Genomic DNA, 16645 nt, shown 5'->3' with positions numbered 1-16645 from the left:
GAAGCAATGCAATTACTGTAAGCTGTCGTTTGGAATCATTTGACATTTAGCTGATACTCCACAGGGGTCGCAGTCACTTCTGGTGCATAATTTAATACAGAATACAGTAAAATAACAAGTATAGTATTGTACGTTGCTGCTACTTAACAAGAAACAGAAAGGCGGTTAGATGTCACAACGGATCTCCAGCAAAGACCTGTCTGCAGGAGTTTTCAGCCTTTTCTTCCTAATTAGAACCCATCAGGCCACGCTGACCCCACCGGCAGGACGCCAACAGAAGGGAGGTCACACGGCGTAATGAATACGACTGTTTGAAAAAAAAAAACCTCCTCCATGTGCTCTGGGCTCACCAGTCGCCGCCTTTGTGACTCTAATGGAGGCTCCAGTAACACCGTGACACAGTGGAAGGAAATTAGCGGCCCGTTTGTGGAACAACGCGACTTATTAAGCATGAATTTATATAGTTTTTGTAGCCTTAAGGCTGCTTTCTCTGTGAACTTCTGTATAATACTATAATTACTGTACTCGTGTGCAGCTTGTTGTGTTAACGGAGCTGCTGCTTTTCCTCCTGGTCGACAAACAGACAATAACACAATGCAAATGGAATTTTCTCGCTCATCTGCTCGGTCAGCACAAAAGCAATGCAAGTGACACCTATTAAGAATTGATGCGCGCTTCAAAAATAAATCACGTCATTCACGGCTGGCGGAGGAGGAAGCGGCCGTCCGCCGGCCGATAATGCCGTCAGCTGGTGACAACAAACGAGGCTGTCGCTCCAGTGACCGAGGTTGGTTTGTTCTGTCCATTCGGTTGTGTGTGTTTCTATTTTCGAGCGCTCGCTCCGAGGCACACGGGCGGATTTTAATTGTATCCTAAGGTCGATTAACTTTGCAGCATTAAAAAAACATCAGACGCTCAGGACATGACACGAGCAAGGGTGCAAACAGCAGGAATGAAATGTTGCCTCATGTCATATTTGCATTGGGGGAGTCGGAGGAAATGTTAGGATGCATCACCATCCATTATTCACATCCTTATTGTCTGCTTTGCCAAGATTACGTTCAGGGTGATCTCATTGTTGAGGAATAACTCGGAACTAAACTCAACTCAAACTCAGCAGGAGGAGAAATTTAAATAAGATGCTTTCCTCCATGTTTACTTTTGTCTGATGCTCTATTTTAGGATTCCATCTTTCTTCTCAGTATGAGACCTTTTTTTCTTCCTCACAGAACAGCAGGAGAAAATGTAAGAAATGCAGCGTAAACATGTCAGCGGCTGACTTTATCCTCCTTTGTGCTGCTCTTCTTCCCGCAGGAGCATTCGCTGCCTGAGAAACATCATCCACTGGAACCTCATCACCGCCTTCATCCTGAGGAACGCCACCTGGTTCATCGTCCAGATGACCATGAGCCCCGAAGTGCACGAAAGTAACGTGGTACGTCTCGCTTTGTGTGTTGATCGCTGACATGTACAACGAGAAGAACCTAAGCTTTCAAGTTAAGGAATTAGTCTGGAAATATTACCCAATTGCATTGACCGTATAAACCCCAAAAACACAGTGCTGGGTTCAAACGGCAGGTTATCATTTTAAAAATTGCCAACATGACACCATTTATCAGAATAAGACACTAAAAAATTTTCAGCTTTCCGACTGTGGGTAAACTACTCTTCTGTGACATGCCATTCCACTGGAAAACGTAACCAAATCTAAGCTTATTTCAAAATTTATTCTATATGTCTCATTGAAAAAATTGCCAAAAAATTCAATGTTTGCTTTAACCAGATTCTGCAAAAACAAAAAAATTCTTCTTCCTTTGATGCAAACATGAAGCCATGAATGGCTGAGTTGTAACCAATAGTCACATAACAAAAAATCTGAGAGTGTTTGATTGATTTGGGTTAAACTGCAGACAGTGTTACACAGAACAGATTGGACAAGACTATGGGAACAAATGAAGAATGTAAAAATTGAAATATCTGTAGTATGAAGAGCCAGCATATGTTTTTTCAGTGTTGTTAACACCTGTGGGCACTTAGAAAAATGTTGTACGTGTTGATTCCAGCTTCTTTTAAACTTTTCTAAAATAAATAATCAAAGAAATTCAATTTTTTTTCTTTCTTTTTTATGATTATAACTGTGTCATACTGCACACAAGACATTTCAGGTTCTCTGTACTTCTAGCCATGGTTTTGCTGTGTCCATAGAGACTTTATATCGCTGTGAAAAACGAGGCCACAATGAGTTAAAATAAGACAGAAGGAAAGAAACTACTTGGGATTCAGATGGTTAAAGTCCCAACAATGCATCCTGTACAACAGTATCGACATGCTCTGTTTTTCTTTAATGGTGTCTATGAGACAATTAAAACACACCAGTGGGTAACATCGTTGTATTGAGCTACATGTTTCCTTCATTGCTTCAAAAATTGCAGCATCCTGCTGCCAGAAGTACTCACCAGAGCAGCAAATGTATATTGACCTGCAGCTGAAAACAGTCTGAACACATGTGCAGTTTACTCCTGTGTAGGTAGCAGCTGTTTTAAGAGGCTGTTCAGCAGTTTTGAAAACCAAAACTAAATATTTCTGAGCAGAAGTTATTTATATATATTATACTGTTGGTCTTCTCATGGGTTGCTTGTTGACAGTAAGAAAAAAACTAGAATAACACCATCTTTATCTGTAGTTTTCACTTCCTCGCAGAAACTGGCTCGAGAGTCTTCGTGTTAATTCCTCCTTGCACAAGTCTAGTGTTACCTGGGAGCCTCAGGGGGTTTAAAAATCTGTGTTTCATGCAGTGAGATCGCACAAGATAAGCAAAGTCTGTGCTTAACTTGAACTTACGGACATAATTCTCAGATGTGATACTAACAAGCTGCTGAGCTCGTTGAAATGTTCAAAATGTTGCTTCTTACATTCTGTGATTGGGTCTCCGTACTGGCGAACTGTAATTTATAATTCCCAAGATGGTCTTCATAAGTGGGAAAAAGATCGAAGAAATGTGCAAAGAAAACCAAAAAATGACCCCAAATCACAGAGATGCTGATTTGCATGAACCAATATTAAGATAATTAAATTGACAGGGTCAGACCAGCAAATGGCAATGAAAAAAACAAATAGGGACATCAACACCAAAATAAAATAAAATAAAATACACATAAGTACTGGAAATTCAGATATTACACAGATTTCTTTTAAATGTGGGGAAAAAAACAATATTGCAGGAGGTTATTCTATGTGTAGAAAGATGTTGGTATTGCACAGATTCTCCCATTAAGAAATACTAATAATAAAAACACTGATATTGCAGAGATTCTGTTAATATTGTACAGAATATTCTACATGTATCACCTCATACATGAATATTTTTAATGTATTCATACACGCCTGTGTTTGACAAAATACAATAAACACAGAAATTTACGTTGGAATTTTTGCTTCCCCAAATTACCGGCGTGGCAGATTCACAGAGGATTAAGATGATAAAAGATAAAGATAAAGATAAAGATAAACTTTATTCATCCCGAAGGAAATTGTTTTGCCAGAGTACAGTTAAAGCAAGCAAAACAGTTAAAGTAAACAAGTAATTGAATAGTGCCTTAATAAAAACAATACAATACAATAAGTACAATATGACAGACGACCTCTGCAATTACTACAAATGACTACATGTCCCCAGGTCATACTGGTCCCGTGTAAATGAGGCTTTAGTTGGATGAAAATTGTTGTTTAATTCATTAAAATTCTCCACTAAAAAAAATTTAAATAGTTCTTTTTCCGTCCAATTTAATCAGAAATTTGACTTTAAAATCTTGCAGTATGAATTAAAAAAATAAAAGAAAAAGGAACTAGTGCAAAATTATTTGTTATTTGCAGCTGGAAAATAAACTTGAGGGTCTCCAATTAAAGAAAAATGTGTTAAAAAGTGTTGCCATAAAGAAAAAAGAAAAAAGAAAATGGAATACTGTGAATACTCTTTAAACAGGCTTTAAAGTCTGTAGACTGTTCACTTTAATTTGTCTTCCATGAAGGATCAATGATCAGCAAACATAGTCCTAGTTTTGACATCAGAGTGTTTGTAATTCACTTGAAGTCCAAACTAAGGACAAACTCCTGTCCAGATGTTGATAATGTAACTTTAAAATCAGTTCTGGTTTTTTTTCATTTTTACAGATCTGGTGTCGTCTCGTCACCGCTTCCTTCAACTATTTCCACTCCACCAACTTCTTCTGGATGTTCGGAGAGGGCTGCTACCTCCACACCGCCATCGTCCTCACCTACTCCACCGACAAGCTCCGCAAGTGGATGTTCATCTGCATCGGCTGGTGTACGTACACTCCATGTTCCTCTTTGTGCACGAATCACACGGCTGCAGTCGAATGAAGACCATAAAAGAATAGCTGGACATTAGTAGATCCAGGAGCTTGTTAGCTTAGCTTAGCATAAACCCTTTTGCAAAATTATTTGTTTAGCAAGCAGTGCGGGTAAATTCATTGTCAGATTAATTTAGATAACCCTCCAGCGATTTGGAATAAAGTGAATGGAGAGTCCAACACAAATTTAGCCAAAATGCTAATTTTCCATATCTGATTGTGGTGCAAAAGCCCAAAAGCAGTTAGCCTACATTAGCATATAGAGTGGATGTAAACAGCTTGAGTGGTTCTGTCCAAAGTTTAACAATGCACCTACTAAACACCTCTACTGCTCATGTTGTCTCACTGCTTTTAACCTCCGAACCCCAAAACCATTCATCAGGTCTGAAAGGCGTGTTTACTTTCACAACATGGACAAATTTCCTTATTTATCGGAACCTGAAACTGTAAAAGTACTTTCAACTTTCCAACGGACACTGAACTGCTCATCTCAAAGAATCGTTTGATTTTAAACTCCAGTTTTTTCGTCAGTAAAAATTCCACGTCTGTGCTTAAAATTGTGGTATTTCCTCGAGCTCACTTTATTCTGCGTGTTTTTTTTTGAAAAATCGCCAAAAAATTAGCCGTTTGCAGCAGATCCTGTAAAACAATAAAAACAAATTCTGATCGTGGGTGCAACTGAGAAGTCATGATTGGCACTGTTGCAACCAGCAGTGACAGAGGCAGTGTTTATACAAAGGGAATAGGCAAACAAATAAGAGCGATTGAATACAAAATAAAACCTGTTGATCGTCACAATCAATGCAGCATCGCTCAAACAGCAGGTTTTTAGAAGCCATAGTCATCATAGTGAAACATCTTTCTAGAACTGATGTGCAGAATAATGTGAAGAACATTGTAGAGGGTTAAAAATGTAAATACAACTCTTTTGTTCATCCTGAATTGGTAACACACTGGTCCAGTTGGAAAAACATGTTGAAATTCAGCTTTCATTTTCTTTCTTTTTGTATGATTTATGACATTATAGCTGCACTACAGACGTATGTGAGTTCTCTCTGCTCCTGGCCATGCTGCTGCTGTTTCCAAAGAAGAACACGACTTAATATGACAGTGAGAAATGAGCCCACAGTGAGGAAAAATGTGACAGGAGCAAAAAAAATGCCCCGAAACTGCTCAGAGTTCAGATGGTCACTAGAGTCTGTCTGTATACGAAATGTCTGGACCCGACGTACAGACATTAGATCAACAGAAGGAAGCTCCACGTGCTGTAAATATTTCACTATTTTACATCTCTAGAAACCAGACGTGTTTTTTTTACACCACTCTGTACATCAACTCCAGAAAGATGTGTCACCATGTGGGATGTATCGTCCAGTTACCTGATCCTCCGTATGCTGCTTTTGAGCCACGTTTCATTTATTATACTGATCAATTAGGTTCTATTTTATTCTCTTTCATTTGTTTCCATACTTGCCTCCAACCGCCTCTAGCCTACAGTTAAGCCGAATAATCATAGAATTTTTGTCACGTGACAGGATCATGGTTTCTGTTTTGTTTTCACAGCATCTGATGTAAATAGCTTTTTTTCCCCATACATAAGGCACGCACATGAAAGTGAGTAAGTTTTAAGCTTAGGTGTGGTTCATTTTGTTTACGGATCCATTCAAGCACCATCTGAAAGTTGGAAATCCAACAACTGTTTGAAATGAGTGCTTCATTTTCTGTTTCAAAGTTGTGTTTCACAGTTTCTGATGAATTTCTTTGTTAAATTGGTAAGATATTGTACTCCATGTGGCTCCATGTATTACCAGTTTAGGCTCCACATGCTTTGGATATTTTCAGCTCTAGAAACATGTTTCAGCATGTTGAATGTAGATCTTCCAACTACTTGCTGATAAGTTGCTCCTCTGTAGACTGCATATGAGACATGCTGCAGTTATTTTTACTAATCAAGTAGGTTTTAGTAAATTTTTTGTCTCTTTACCTTAATTTCCGGACTATAAGCCGCTACAAGCTTTGACCGCTGCGGCTTAAACAACGATGCAGCTAATCTATGGATTTTTACGAATTTGCCTCGAGACCAAAGTGACATTGAGAGCGACGACGACAGAGAGACTGAGGAAGTGATGAAGTAACTCTGAGGCTGTTCAACTCCGACACTGAAGAAGACGACTTTAGTGGTTTTAGTGCAGGAGGAAGATGACTATAGTGATCAATGACTTTTCCTGGTAGGATGCTTTTTAAAATTTCTTCAACCAGCCGTGTTACAGGCACTGTTTGGAAAAAAGCATTTACGGTACGTATTTAATTAAAAGTTAAAAAATCTTTCTGTGCAAATATCTCATGTTACAAAGTGGACACCTTGTAGACAAGTGTGGCCCATATATGAACACATTCTTCTTCTGTTTAAAGTTAGTGGGTGTGGCTTATATTCAGGTGTGCTCAATAATCTGGAAATTACGGTCATTTATTTCCATGTTCGTCTCCTCTGTATAAACACAGCCTGGAGTTCAGCTGAATAAGTCAATCATGGTTTCTTAGTTGGAGGGAAGGGGATGTTTTTTTTAAAAGGATCTGGTGTAAATAACCTATTTGGGGCTTCTTCTTCTATTTTTTATTTGACATGCAGAATAATGTGAATTTGATGAAATATCAGAACTATAAGCTCACATGTGGTTCATTTCCTTCCATCCATTCAAGGGCCATCTGAAAGTTAGAAATCCAGTGATTCTTTCAAATGAGCACTTCACTTTCTTCTGTCTTTGCAGTTTCCGACTGATAAAAGGGGTAATTTTGGCCATATGAGCACTCGAGGTGTTGGTAAACTTAAATCTTTAAACTGAAACAGTCAAGCGGGTAAAACATGAAGTCACATGGAAAAATGTTGTACCTGTTGAAATTATTTTTGTTCCCTTTTTTGGCTGCTTTATGGTATTATAACACCACCAAAGACGTTTCTGAGTTCTCCCTGCTTCTAGCCGAGGTTGTGCTGTTTCCAAAGAGGTGCAGAAAGTTTTTTAAAAATCCAAATATTCTTTGAGACGAGTCCTCCACTTCCTGTTGAAAAGGTTTAAAATTCTGTTTTTTCAGTTTCTCGCTCTGATAAACTTCTTTATTAAATTGGCAAGACACTGTATTGCATATTATCTGTATTTTTATATGTTTCTCAGAATGCGCGGCTCAAACGGTTCCAGTCAGTTTGAATACATTTAATCCCAGAAGAAGAAACCGAAGGTCAGATAGAGTTTTGGCCAACAATGGCTGGGAGTTGACTTGATGGAGATCGCAGGATGTCGAGTGGCAGCTGGGAAACGTATTGGTGCGGAGTTCACTAACACCCTGTTTCGCGCTGTCAAACTAAAGTATGTGCTGCTGAGATTAGGTGTATTGTGCCAGCTGGATTACATTTCCCCGAGGGCCAGTGTGAAGCCTCTGCGTGAAGCGGAGATGGCAGCGCGTTTCAAAGGAAAAATAAATAAGATCACATTTTCTGTGCTCCGCTCAGCTTCGACTCTCAAATGTTATCATGGAGCCGGCGAGGTGCGGACAAGAGGTGAAAACAACGAGCAAAACGACATTTTTTCAACTAATCCAGGGGTTGCAGGATTAGATCTTCCCCAGGGTCGGCCTCGCGCTGATGACGGTAAACGGCTAATGAAGTGGAAACTTTCCAGAGGCGCGAGGTTCAGAAGGCCTTTCGATGCTGCTGTTAGTATCGTTTAGATGTGAGTAACGGCTGTTTGTCCGCTTTATTAAACTTCTATAAGTCAGTAAATCAGGGGATCGCTCTGCATTATCGTCAGCCGGAGTCCAGCTTTTCATTCATTCACAAAAGAATCATTCAGATGGTGACACGTCTTGGCTTGCATCGGTGGATCACAGCGCACGAGCAACAATTGCTTTTGACAGAGCTTGGCAGGCGCTGGTGCCGTGCAGGACAAAAAAACACACACACAGGGATTTCATACTCCGGCATGAAATCCCCCCGGGGTGATATTTTGTGATTTGAATAGCAGAGAAAGATGAAAGAAGAATCTGTCACTTTGTCTTTTTTTTTCCCTGTTTTTCTGCCTCACAGGTATACCATTCCCTATAATTGTGGCGTGGGCCATTGGAAAGCTGTACTACGACAACGAGAAGTAAGAGCTTTGTTGACTTTACAGCACTTCTCTGTTCCGCGGTTACAAAAGGACAAACTGTGTTACATTAAGGAGATGAATGTCTATTATTAACCTGCCGTAATCACAATCACATACTCTTAATTACACATTAACCCTGCCGCCGGTCTCCCTCAGCTCGGGAGCGCTCGCTCTCTTCTTGCATGGTAGAAAGGTGAAAATTAATTCAGCGATGTTAGAAATGTGCCCCGAATAAATGGCAAAGTCTGTCTTCTTTCAATCGTCGGCAAACCCACTGAAAAGACAGAAATCGGAGCATTGAAAGCCTCATATTTTATTCCTCTGTGCCGAAGAGCTCAGCTGTTGTGGAGAAACTATTAAAAACTGTGACTGACATGTTCCTGTTTATTTTGATTTAATCCCACATACAGTTCAGCATCCTGCTGCTGCAGAAGCTCACTGAAGCACCAAACGTCTCAGAATCAAATTTAATGGCCCAGTAGGTTGACACATATAAGAAATGTGGCTCCGGTTTCCTTAAGCTGCAGAGAACAAGACTACAGCGGGATACAAATACAGACATGCAGCAGAACAAATACAAGAAACCTGAAAGCTGCGTTAATAGATTTATTTTACAGCGACTCAACTAGCACTTGTCGAGCTACAAATCAGACAGGCGCAGTGGAACATTTTCAGTCATTTTATGTTCACCTGAGCAATATAAGATCAATATTAACCTTCTATTAGCTCTGTTTTTGGTCTCCACCAACCTGTTGTTTGGTGCTGAAACAGCTATTTGTTCCACAGAGCAGCCGGAAAACGTAAAATATTCCACAAAAGAGACACAAAACAATGACAGAAAAGCTACAGAGATATAAAACAACTACAGATGTGCAAAAAGAAACAACAAATGACCACAAAGAAACAAACAGATGCAAAACAACTACAAACAAAAGCACAATGACCCCAAAGAAACAAAACAACTACAAAGATATGCAAAAGAAACACCAAATGACAAAACAGATGCAAAACAACTACAAACAACAGCACAATGACCCCAAAGAAACAAAACACAAACAGAACTACAAAGATATGCAAAAAGAAACAACAAATGACCACAAAGAAACATACAACTACAGGGATGCAAAGCTACAAACAACCACAAAATGATCCCAAACAAACAGAAAACAACTACAAAGATGCAAAACGGCTGCAAAATTACCAAAAAAGAAGCAAAGAATGACCACAAAGAGAGACAAGAAACACCAGAAAAATTCAAAACGACTGCAAAGAGATGAGAAGAAACATAAATAACTTCAGATGATTACAAAGAAACAAAAAATAAAAACAAATCTGCAAAATTTAGACAAATGCATTTAGAAAAGCTACAAAGACACTCAAAACAGCTACATAGTGACGACTGCAGAGATGCAAAGAGACCACAGACAAATTCAAAGTGACGACCGAAAGACTCAAAACAACCACAAAAACGCTCAAAGCAATAGAGATCGACTACAAAAGGCTACAAAGAAACGTGAAACTAATGCAAAGGAGGTTTAAAACAATCACAGAAAGATCCAAGATGAAGACAAGGAGATGAAAATCAGCTGGAAGCATTTTAAAAACAACTGCAAAGAGATGCAGAAACAGAGAAACAGCTACAACAATTCTAGCAATAAAGAGAGACAAAGAGACACAAAACACCTATAAACTGTCAAGAACTCACTCAGATCAGAATCGTCGGACATAAATGATAGGGTTCAGGCAAAAAGGCAGGTTTATTACCGGTCAGTGTTCGGTACACAGAAGGTCGATCACAACAGGCAGAAGTATCCAAAAAGCAAGAGGCAAGATCCAAAAACAGAAGCAAGGTCGATACGAAGCAGGCTATGACGATGACTATGAATGATGCTGGTACGAAGACTGTGAAGTGCAACGAGACTGTGAAACCCACAAGGTAATAAACACGAGGTAATGAGGGGAGATGGGGAACAGGTGAGGGGAAGCCATCAGGGAGCAGGTGACAGGAAGTACACCTGGGACACAGATTTCAAAATAAAACAGGAAAGACATCAAATGTGCAGACATGAACAGGAACTTGACAGACGTGACATAAACAATCAAACAAAGAGACGACAAACAAACGCACGGAGATGCAAAACTGCCGACAGATCAGCAAGATACAGTTTGTGGTTGTTCTGTCTGATTATGTCTGATTTTTTTCCATAATTCTTTCATGCACACAGACAATAATGTTTAGCTTTAAACGTGCAGCTCTTAAGCATATGGCATCTAAAACACATCAATATTATGGACGCAGAAGTCCATATCATCGTCTCGCGGCTGAAAGCAGTTCCCAACAAATCCTCTATTTAATCTCGTTTAGGTAACTTTTGATGAAAACTGCAGCGACCGGCTGAAATGAAACTTTATACCTGCGACCCGCTTTTAAATATTTACGTGTTCAGCAGGAACCTGCAGGGTCGAAGCCGAGAATAAGACGAGACAGCAGAAAAGAAGATATTGCAGGATGAGTCGTTGTTGTTTTTATGCGGGTTATTGGCAATATATGAAATACCAAACGGCACCAGGCTTCTCCACTGAAGTCTGATTTACTTTAGACAAGTGATGAAACCTGCCTCTACGCTTGCATTAACTTGAGCTGACTGGCTTATTCGCTCTCGTGTCTCGCTCTTATTCTGCTCAAGTAACACCGCTGTATATATTTACATAGTTTTGGTATCTTAAAGAGTTCAGCTCTGTGCATGTTTTTTGGATTTACAGAATCAGTGGGTAACAGCTGGAGACCTGTCAGGCCAAAACGAAGCAACCTTGGACGCCGAGATAAGAAATGTGTAGGGGGGGGATTTGGTGGCACAGTAAATCTGTGTGTCCATATCAGCAGGTCAGAGTGAGATCTGACAAAGTGACATTTTTACTTCCAGTTGGTGAAATATTTCCTTTGGGATTTGTCTGCTGGAGATAAACGGGCATCTGAAGCATTAGGTTTACCAGAGCAGGGTGGATTTGTAGAAGGGATCGTCTCCTGCGTCGTCGTCTGCAGCAGCGTGTTTGGTTTGTTTTGCATTAATGTGTCTAAATATTCCCACGAGGGGCGGGCTATGTAAATGAGCAAACATGAAAAATACAATATTCATTCATTTATTTATTCGTTCCACCTAATCAACTCTGGAAATTAGTCAGCGACGCCGAAGATGTTGAACCTGTTCTGAAGGGTTCCTGCTAAATCTGACTGACTTGAAGAACAACAATTCTGCATCCGGATTAATCCAAAACGCAACAGCTGGCTTCTTCAGTGGATGTTTCGCACTCTGTAGCCGCCAAAAACTGGTGGCTGTGTCTGCAAAGAGACGTAAAACGGCCTCAAAGAGACTCAAAACAAACCTAAAGAAAAGATGCTAAATAACACAAGAAGGCGCAGATCAGCTACAAACCACAAGGAAGAGAGATCAGTGATTACAGAGATGCAACATGACTAAAAACACATGCAGAACATCTGCAAAAAATGACCACAAGAAGATGCAAATCAGCTACAAACAGGCTTAAAACAAACAGGAACAGATGCAAAACTAATGCAAAGTGATGTAAATATTCTCAAAAACACTACAAAAACACACACAACATCTGCAAGGAGACACAAAATGAGCACAAAGAGACACAAAAAAACAAAATGACAACAGAACTTGATGCAAATCAGAGACATATAGACACAAAATGATCACAAAGAGATTTAAAGTAAATATGAAAAGATGCAAAACGAACACAAAGAAATGAAAAACAACCAAAATGAAAAGATAAGATGCAAATAGACTTTACCCTGTTTCATAACTACCACAAAGAGACGACTACGACTACAGAAAGAAGCAAAATGACTGGAAAGAGACTCACAGCAAATACAAAAATGTGCAAAATGTTTGACAAAAACATGCACAACAGAGACACAAAACACCCACAAATAAACACAAAGTAATGACAAAGACAAGCAAAACCAAAGAAGATGCAAATAAGCTACAAAGACACTTAAAACAAATATGAAAAAATACAAAACTAAACCAAAAAGACGTTAAACGAATCACAAAAAGATGCAAACTGGCTGTAAACTGTTTCCCCAAAAAGATGCACATTTCAAATAAAGGTAAAGAGATGTACTTAAACTACAAAGAGACACACAAAATGACAACAAAGAGACTCAAAACAAAGATGAAGAGATGCAAAAGCAATGCAAAGAATAGATGCAAAATGGGGATAAGAAGATGCAAGTCAGCTTTAAACCACAACAAATGAATGCCAGCAACTCCAGAGATAGAAAGTGACAACAAAGACTGTCAGAACGTCGATGAAGAGACACAATGACTATAAAGAGACACAAAAACAAATACAAAGAGATGCAAAGCCAAGGCCTCTGCATAGGTTTTGCAGCCAAGGACTCCAGAGAGATGCATGGCGACGACAAAAACACACACAACATCTGCAAGGAGACACAAAATGAGCACAAAGAGATATTAAACAAAGGCAAGGAAATGCAGATCAGCTGTAATCAACCACAAAGAGACGGCAAGGGCTGCAGAGATGCACCAGAAAAACAAGAACATCTGCAAAGAGACACAAAAAACGACATGACCACAAAACCAGATGCAAATCAGAGACATATAGACACAAAATGATCACAAAGAGATTTAAAGTAAATATGAAAAGATGCAAAACGAACAAAAAGAAATGAAAAACAACCAAAATAAAAAGGAAAGATGCAAATAGACTTTACGGTGTTTCAAAACTACCACAAAGAGACGACTACAGAAAGAAGCAAAATGACTAGAAAGAGACTCACAACGAATACAAAAATGTGCAGAATGTTCACAAAAAAATGCACAAAAGAGACACAAAACACCCACAAATAAACACAAAGTAATAACAAAGACAAGCAAACACAAAGAAGATGCAAATAAGCTACAAAGAGACTTAAAACAAATGTGAAGAAATACGAAACCAAACCAAAAAGACGTTCAACAGACACAAAAAGATGCAAAATGAAAGTGAGGAGATGCAAACTGGCTGTAAACTGTTTCAAGGACTCCAGAGAGATGCATGGCGACTACAAAAACACACACAACATCTGCAAGGAGACACAAAATGAGCACAAAGAGACACAAAAAAGACGAAATGACCACAAAACCAGATGCAAATCAGAGAGAGAAACTTAAAGCAAATATGAAAAGATGCAAAACAAATACAAAGAAATGCAAAATACAAACCAAAATGAAAAGAAAGAGATGCAAATAGACTTTACAGTGTTTCAGAACCACCACAAAGAGACGACTACAGAAAGAAGCAAAATGACTAGAAAGAGACTCACAACAAATACAAAAACGTGCAGAATGTTTGACAAAAAAAAAAAAAACAGAGACACAAAACACCCACAAAGGATCAAACAAAGATGCAACTCAACATGCACAAGGTGATTCATTCTGAGGTTACACTTCTGACAGCAGCTATTTCCCGCCGCTGGCTAAACCTGTAATTGTCTATAATTCATATTTTGGGCCAATTGCTGACTGGAAAACATGTGTTTAAACCGCTGAGCACAAATTGGTAAATTAACGGCAGGGAGGAGATGAATGTTGGAGCTAATCCTGACTGATGGCCTCTTGCTGGCGTTTCAGGTGCTGGTTCGGGAAGCGGGCCGGCGTCTACACCGATTACATCTACCAGGGTCCCATGATTCTGGTGCTGGTGGTGAGAATCTCCTTTTTTATTTTCTTTTTTTGTCCCGCAGTAGCAGAACGTGTGTGACACAACCTGCTGATACAATTAGTCTTCATTATGTCTTTAAGTTTCCTGGCAGGCGTGAAAAGCTGGAGAGCTCAACACATTCTTCACGTTCGCGGTGATAAATGCTTTTCTACGGAGCTTAAATCTCTGCAAACTTGGCAACTTCTGGGATTCAATCTGAAGCTCGGGGCTGCAAAACAGGAATGAAAAGCAGATGTACGCTCGGTCTTGTAGGAATTATCTCAAACACTGGTTCACTTCCACACCTGCAGGGGACGTTTTAATACATTTCATGACTTCATCAGGTTCTCTCTCATCTGCACATCAGGTGTAAACTTCAGATTATTTTCATGCAACACGTTAAAGCGGGATACTTGAACTCCTCCACTTGAGGCAAGGAGTCTCCACCGACCCGGAGAGGGCAAGCCACCTTTTTCCGGTCGAGAACCATGGCCTCGGATTTGGAGGTGCTGATCCTCATCCCGCTCGCCTCACACTCGGCTGCAAACCGCCCCAGTGCACGCTGAAGGTCCTGGTTTGATGAAGCCAACAGAACAACATCATCTGCAAACAGCAGAGATGAAATTCTGTGGTTCCCAAACTGAACCCCTTCTTCCCCCTGGCTGCGCCGAGAAATTCTGTCCATAAAAATAATGAACAGAACCGGTGACAAAGGGCAGCCCTGGCGGAGGCCAACGCGCACTGGGAACAGGTCTGACTTATAACCGGCAATGCGAACCATACTCCTGTCTTAGAGGGAACGAATGATGACCGAAAGAACGAGATCACGGATACAAACGGCCGAAATGAGTTTCCTCCGCAGGGTGGCTGGGCGCTCCCTTAGAGATAGGGTGAGGAGCTCAGTCACACGGGAGGAGCTCAGAGTAGAGTCGCTGCTCCTCCACATTGAAAGGAGCCAGTTGAGGTGGCTCGGGCATCTTTTCCGGATGCCTCGTGGACGCCTCCCTGGGGAGGTGCTCCAGGCGCGTCCCACCGGGAGGAGACCTCGGGGAAGACCCAGGACACGCTGGAGGGACTATGTCTCCCAGTTGGCCTGGGAACGCCTAAGGGTCCCCCCGGAAGAGCTGGGGGAGGTGTGTGTGGATCGGGAAGTCTGGGCGGCTTTGCTAAGGCTGCTGCCTCCGCGACCCGACTCCGGATAAGCGGGAGAAGATGAATGGATGGATGGATGGACGTTAAAGCGGAGACAAAAACGGGGCCTCCTCAGCATTCAGACGACGGCGTGGCTCTCCCCTGCCACGTTCCACATCTCGGCACAAAGATCCTGCAGATTTTTTTTTTTTTTTTACAGATTGGCCGGAGACTTCTTGTAAAAAGCTTTAGTCATCTCTCGCCTGGCTGAGCTCCCAAAACGCTGCTCTCAGTCCGGATGCGGAATAGAAATAAGCACATACGCTCGATGACTGTGCTGAAATACAGATTGGAGGTGCTTCTGCATCCACCTGGCTTTATAAAGAGGAAAATAAATGCAGCTCTTAGTCGATGTTACGGTCGAGCGTTTGCTGTGTCTTCAGGTTTCAGCGGACAAAGTGTGAGAAAGTGTGATGTATTGCAGCTGCACTCTTTAATTAAACTTTCCAGCAGAATAATGGCATTTGTTATTCGCAATTTATCATCTTATGTTTTAAAGGAATCACACACTGTTTCCCCCCGAGAGAGCATTTTACAGTTTTCTCCAGAATACAAGTCATACTGGACGTCTATATTATCACAGATGGAGCAGTGAACCGCTTCACTTCCCAACACGAGGGTTAAAAACTACACACAGTGTGTACATACACATTTCAAAACCCCCACATTAGTCTCAAGTTTTAATTTAGTTTCTTAATCGCTTGTGATAGGAATATTAGTCTACATCGAATGCAAAATGGTTAAAATATGAATAATTAAATGCATCAAATATGCTAATGTAAAGTACATGAGGGAAGTAAAGCTTTGAATTTGTTTCTACATTTCCATACATCAGCTCCTATTTTGGTGATTTCTGTGTTTCTTGCATTATAATAATTGAATTATTTCACTGTTTCTGTGTCTGTTCAACCTTCTGAACCCCAAAACCCACCACCAGCTATGAAAGTCATGTTCACCTTTTAATAAGTGCCAAAATAACACATTTTCACAAGTAGAAGCAGAAGTGATAGTTGGATTTTCACCTTTCTGTTCTTGACCTGCTCATCTGCAGCATCATCAGAAAACTTTACAAAGTCTGAGCTCAAAACGATAATTACAATTACAATTCAATTCAATTCAATTCATTTTTATTTGTATAGCGCATATTTACAACAACAAGTCATCTCATAGCGCTTAACAAAGGCAGAAACAGAAACACCCAACAATCCAAAACAT

At 40.3% G+C, this 16645-nt stretch overlaps 1 protein-coding gene across 1 annotated transcript in view; it reads left to right on the top strand.

The window, feature by feature from the left end:
* LOC103371687 (corticotropin-releasing factor receptor 1) overlaps positions 1 to 16645 on the top strand; it is a 104733-nt gene that overhangs the window by 65157 nt on the left and 22931 nt on the right. Inside the window, exons 6-9 of the mRNA XM_008301096.1 lie at positions 1315 to 1435; positions 4171 to 4324; positions 8449 to 8509; positions 14170 to 14242. Of these exons, the coding sequence (XP_008299318.1) occupies positions 1315 to 1435; positions 4171 to 4324; positions 8449 to 8509; positions 14170 to 14242 (409 nt within the window). The remainder of the gene's footprint in view (positions 1 to 1314; positions 1436 to 4170; positions 4325 to 8448; positions 8510 to 14169; positions 14243 to 16645) is intronic.

Source organism: Stegastes partitus, unplaced genomic scaffold (assembly GCF_000690725.1).
Source record: "Stegastes partitus isolate 25-593 unplaced genomic scaffold, Stegastes_partitus-1.0.2 Scaffold1628, whole genome shotgun sequence".
In the NCBI taxonomy this organism is placed as follows: Eukaryota; Metazoa; Chordata; class Actinopteri; family Pomacentridae; genus Stegastes; species Stegastes partitus.
This window is presented reverse-complemented; position numbering and strand designations above follow the sequence as displayed.